Source organism: Myotis davidii, unplaced genomic scaffold (assembly GCF_000327345.1).
Source record: "Myotis davidii unplaced genomic scaffold, ASM32734v1 scaffold590, whole genome shotgun sequence".
NCBI classification, from domain to species: domain Eukaryota; kingdom Metazoa; phylum Chordata; class Mammalia; order Chiroptera; family Vespertilionidae; genus Myotis; species Myotis davidii.
The window spans coordinates 3,211,628-3,217,509 of NW_006282381.1; the positions used below are offsets into that span (position 1 = coordinate 3,211,628).

At 40.3% G+C, this 5,882-nt stretch overlaps 1 protein-coding gene and 1 long non-coding RNA gene across 3 annotated transcripts in view; one reads left to right on the plus strand and one right to left on the minus strand.

Moving 5' to 3' along the window:
- Positions 1 to 5,882, minus strand: part of CDH8 (cadherin 8) — a 299,936-nt gene that overhangs the window by 201,465 nt on the left and 92,589 nt on the right. For both annotated transcript variants that reach the window (XM_015559047.1, XM_015559046.1), the window contains exon 2: positions 1,897 to 2,191. In XM_015559047.1, the coding sequence (XP_015414533.1) occupies positions 1,897 to 2,191 (295 nt within the window). The remainder of the gene's footprint in view (positions 1 to 1,896; positions 2,192 to 5,882) is intronic.
- The window catches only part of LOC107181896, a 176,418-nt gene that overhangs the window by 155,499 nt on the left and 15,037 nt on the right, over positions 1 to 5,882 (plus strand). The gene's annotated exons all lie outside the window — the stretch shown is intronic.

Genomic DNA, 5,882 nt, shown 5'->3' on the forward strand with positions numbered 1-5,882 from the left:
ATGTCAGGATTTAAAACAAGTAGGCACATGGAGATATTTTTGCTTATTTGTGGGTTTCTTTTTGTGGGAATAGTAATGGTAGAGAGAGAATTTCCTACCAGAAAGCCATACAAGTTTCCCTAGAAAAAGTGTCATTTCAGCCAACCAAAGAGGAGCGATGCGATTCTGGTAAGATGAGAAAAAAGAAATAAAGGCAGAATTCTTTGCACAAAAAAATTGACAAAGTAGAGTGTTGGCAGGAGTCATACTTGGGGGAGATATTTAGATCTGCAATCCATTCTGATTTGCTGCTACAATGGGCACATCGGCCAAGGTTACAGAAGACAGAAGATATCAGAGAAAGCCAGGCTGCCCACCTCATTCTGGCCTTCAATTTATGTCTCTACTTGTGTGTGTGTGTGTGTGTGTTTAATTTGTGTCATCATGTCCATCTACTTCGAATTTATGCGATTTTGTTGTATTCTGATTTTGATGTATGCATCCTTATAGGTTGTCTTAAATGTAGTTTAAATCTAAGTAGTGTCTATATTCCGTACATCAGAATGACTTGTGGGCCCAGCCAGTGTGTCTCAGTGGTTAAGTGTCAATCTATGAACCAGAGGTCACAGATTTGATCGGGGCACATGCCCAGGTTGTGGGCTTCATCCCCAGTGGGGGGCGTGCAGGAGACAGCCAATCAGTGATTATCTTTCATCATTGATTTTTCTATCTCTCTCTCCCTTTCTCTCTGAAATAAAAAAAAATATATCCTGCCAAAACCGGTTTGGCTCAGTGGATAGAGCGTCGGCCTGCGGACTGAAAGGTCCCAGGTTCGGTTCCGGTTAAGGGCATGTACCTGGGTTGCGGGCACATACCCAGTGGGGGATGTGCAGGAGGCAGCTGATCGATGTTTCTCTCTCATCGATATTTCTAACTCTCTATCTCTCTCCCTTCCTCTCTGTAAAACATCAATAAAATATATTTAAAAAAATATATATCCTATCTAATAAAGAGCTAATATGCTAATTAGACTGGACAGTGGAATGATCTTCCAGAATGACCAGTGGGCAGGTCCATGAGGGCCAAGCCCCTTGCATGAATTTCATGCATCGGGCCTCTAGTAGTTAAAAATACTGTATTATGTGTTTGAAAATTGCTAGGGGAATAGGTCTTAAAAGTTCTCGATTTTTATCGCCCTAACCGGTTTGGCTCAGTGGATAGAGCCTGGGCCTGCGGACTGAAGGGTCCCAAGTTTGATTCCACTCAAGGGCTTGTACCTTGGTTGTGGGCACATCTCCAGTAGGGAGTGTGCAGGAGGCAGCTGATCGATGTTTTTTCTAACTCTCTCTCTCTCTCTCCCTTCCTATCTGTAAAATCAATAAAAATATATTTAAAAAGAAAAAAAAAGTTAAGGTAAGACACCCACTGCACAGACGTCTCCGGTATCTATGATTCCTAATCCACTCTGGGGTGGGCTACCAGCTCCATTCAATATCTGGCTGCCTACAGACCTCGACGGCTCCCTATGTCTCTATGCACTGCAATTGCATTTGACTGTGCACAAATAATTAACCATCAAGCAAATATCCACAGGATTAGTCTGGCATGTTGGAACAAATCTTGATAAATCCGCCTCAGTAACAAATACTCCAAGTACAAGTGTAAGAGAAGAATACAAATTCGGCCTATTGAAGGACTGTCATGGAAGGAGAGATATTTTAATAAAACCGCTTCGTCAGTTCCTATTACTAAGGGACTAAAGCTATCGAGCTGTGGCACTGAGGCCAAAAAAAAGGGGGGGATTTGGAAATGCAAATGAGAGAGAAGACAGTCACAGATGCCTTTTATTCAGCCACACACTATCCCCGATGCCGGGAGCTATGTTCAAAGTGACTCTTAATAGTTCTGCATACATACCCAAAATGGACATCTCCGGCACAGTCGCATGATAGGGTCCATTAAGAAACTCTGGTGCGTTGTCGTTGATGTCCTGAACTTTAATAATAAATTCGGAAGGAGGCTCCAGGGGCTTGTTGGTCTCAAAGTCCACTGCCTGAGCTGTGAGTGTGTACTCAGCCTTTTCCTCCCGGTCAAGTCTCTTTATAGCGTGGATATCTCCCGTTATATCATTTATTTGAAAGATGGTCCCAGCTCCATCGCCTGACAGGATATACTTGATTTTTTTGCTCCCAGGATCCAGGTCTGTGTGCAGCTAAAATGAAAGGTGACATTGGTTAGCGATGCAACATTATTTTCTCTTTTAACTCCCTCCTGCTTGAATATCACATTGGTTCTTTTTGCATTCATTGGAACTTCATCAATCTCTGCAACCAGCAGCTGCACAAAGAGTCTATGCGACTGTGTTATTTTTAAAAATGTTTTCTTTATTGTTGAAAAGATTGCACATGTCCCCCTTTTTCCCCCACTGACCCCTCTACCCTGCCCCTGTCACCCCAGGCTTTCACTGCACTATATTATAGTCTGCATCCATGGGTTATGCATATATGCATACAAGTTCACAAATGTATTATTATAAATCAAAATAAAACATAATGAAATTCATACAGATAAGTTGGGATGGTAAGCAAAATAGTGACAGACTCATACATAGAGAGCAAGCTGACAGCTGTTGGCTGGGGTGGGGTGGGGGGGAAGGGAAATGGGGGTGTCGAGGGATTGAGCAAAAGTGAAAACCTCATGCATGCACATGGGCAGCAGTGTGGTGATCGCCAAGCAGGGCCAGGGTGGGGCTGGGGGACTGGGGAGTGAGGGCTGGAGGGAGGTAGAGGAGGGTATAGTGGGGATAAATGGAGATAGAAGGAGAATTGACTTGGGGTGGTGAACATATAATACAGTGTACAGAGGAAGCATAGAACTATGCACCTTAAATCTGCATAATTTTGTTAATCAGTGTCATCCCAATAAACTCAATTTAAAAAGACTTTGACCAGTTCAGTATAAACTGACATGCATTTAAAATGATAAAAAGATCAAGGAAAATATGACAAAAATGTACAGATTCTTTTCAGTTTCTTAATACATGTATTTAAAGTTTCTATCACTAGCTACCTTTTGGGTTCACTATTTGTATGCCAAGAACCATGCAAATCACTTCTCACATAATTCCCTTAATTTTTACCAAAAACTAAATGAATTAAAATATCCTATATGATAAAAGCCTAAGATGCAAATTGACCAAACAGCAGAATGACCGGTCACTATTATGTGCACTGACCACCAGGGGGCAGGTGCTCAATGCAGGAGCTGCCCCCAGTCCACAGGCCCCAAGCCGGCCTAGGTGAGTGCGAGTGGGAGCCCCCTGATCGCCCTGCCAGTCACCCCACAGATGGGCCTTGATCACCAGCCAGGCCTAGGGACCCTTACCCATGCATGAATTTCATGCACCAGGCCTCTAGTTTCATATAAAACATGAGAAAAAGGAGGTTTGACAAGGCACACAATAACCTCCCTGAGGTTCATATTTTTGAATGAAGTGTAGTAGACCCAGAATCCAACTCAGTTTTGCCTGCGGTATTTACAAACACAAAAATAATTCTAGTAATCTGATGCATATTAAAGTCTTATGTTTGTGCTCGGCCAGCATGGCTCAATGGTTGAGCATCCACCTATGTACCAACAGGTGTTAGATTCCCAGCCAGGGCACGTGCCCAGGTTGTGGGCTCGATCCCCAGTGAGGGGTGTGCAGGAGGCAGCCGATCAATGGCTCTCTCTCATCATGGATATTTCTTTTTCTCTCTCTCCCTCTCACTTCCTCTCTGACATCAATAAAAATATATATATTTTTAAATCTTATGTTTGTCTAGGACGTGTTTTACTTTGTCCCGTACAATTCTTCTGGTCTAGGAAAATTATTCCCATTTTATGAAGAGCCCTGCAGCCAGAACGGGGGAGCACGTTTTCTAAAAATGGGAACACTGAAAAATAACAACTTTGCAGCAGGGAACCAGGTCCATCGCAGGTCATGGCAACACACACTCATTGAACACCTGCTCCACCAGAAACGTGATGGTAGGTACAGAATTCCTGGCTTTAAAATGTTCAGTTTACTCTCAAGAAGGAGACAGGCATGTTCTGATACATGGTGCTTCTTTTAATACTATGTTGACTCCTGTTTGTTAGTTGTTTTTTTTTTAAATAAAATAAAATAAAAGATGAATTTATATTTTTAGTTTGTTTTTGTTTGTTGTTTTTTTTAAAAAAGGAGGGCATTGAATTATAGTTGGAAAATACCACTCAAGTGCATGTTTTCAGTTTAATGCAGTTAAATAGCAATGTAGTTCCACTTATCACACCATGAGATTTCAAATACTTCTTCCTTAAGAAAAAAAAAACACACAAAAAAACTTCTTCAAAGAAACTCTTAGAAACTCAAAAGATTGTGTTCTCTTGGGATCACTTTTATTCAGAGCAATCTCCGTTGCTTTCTTTGCCAATTTAAATTGTATTTAGCGCTTCAATAAATGAAAAGAAAAGATTTGTTCAAAAAGACATAAAGCAGCAACAAAGAGTTCAAATGCATCTAGATCTCCTACTTTGCTTTTGAATATTTTAAAAAGTTAAAGCCTAAGATTACATCAAATATTTATTAATCTCCAAATGTATCCCTTTCATTTATTGTATTAAATTTATTAACAAGAGCAAATATTGAAATGCCACTTTATCTTAATGAATGTGGGATTATAATTCATTAATGTGATATTAATCCTAATTTATGATCATTTTAATTTATGTGCATTTTAACATTTCCATTAGCATTTTTATTAAAAAAAAGGATATTTGAATAATATATCATTCTTGGAGGTTTCCATTCACATACAAAGCATTCCTCAGACACAGAAGGTATGGGTATGATTTGCACTTAGCCACAATATATTTTTGCTATTAAAATTAAGCCCCTCGTCCTGGCTGGTGTGGCTCAGTTGGTTGGAATGTCACCCTTACACCAAAAGGTTCGGATCCAATTCCCAGTCAGGGCACATACCTAGGTTTCAGGTTAAATCCCAGCTGGACATGCATGGGAGGCAACTAATTGATATATCTTTCTCACATCTATGTTTCTCTCCCTCTCTTCTCCTCTCCAAAAAAAAAAATCAATGAAAACATATCCTTGGGTTAGGATTTAACTTTTTTTAAATTAAGCCCTTTAATGGTGTTATCATTATTATGTTGGAATTTATTTCTGCCATATTTTTCTTACATTTATCAATTAGTAAATTAGTATTATAATCTTAACCAAGGTTTTAAGGGTCCCTTGTCTTTAGAAATAACTGAGCGAGAAGAAGAGAAGAACAGTGTTGGGAAGAAAAGCACAAAGTTAAGATTCTGGTCCCTCTAACTACATGAACTGGAGAAATTAATACACTTGTTTGTGCTTCCGTGGCTCTGCCTATAGCGTGGGGATGAGACATCTACCCCGAACAATTGACTTTAGAATCTGATCTAACCTATTTGAAAAATAGAGAAAAAGGGAAGCAGACGTGTTAAATGTGCAATAACTAAAATCATTTAATTTCATACCATATTCCGCCATAATCAGGTATCAGAAAACACTCTGCTAAGCCTCAGTGAAAGCAAATTCCCGAGACTTCATGAGAGAAAAGACAAAAAAAAAAAAAAAAAAAAACCCACGGGGAACACGATATGATTCCTCTTCCTTCCGAAAATTCATTTTTAGCAAGTCTCAGTAAAATCCAGATCCGTGGGCTAATGGTAATCTTGAAACCTTGGCACGTGGCTTGTTCAAGGAACCAGTTTGGCATTACAAATAAAAGAGTGCCCTAACTGGTTTGGCTCAGTGGATAGAGCACCGGCCTGCGGACTGAAGGGTTCCAGGTTCGATTCCGGTCAAGGGCATGTACCTTGGTTGCGGGCACATCCCCAGC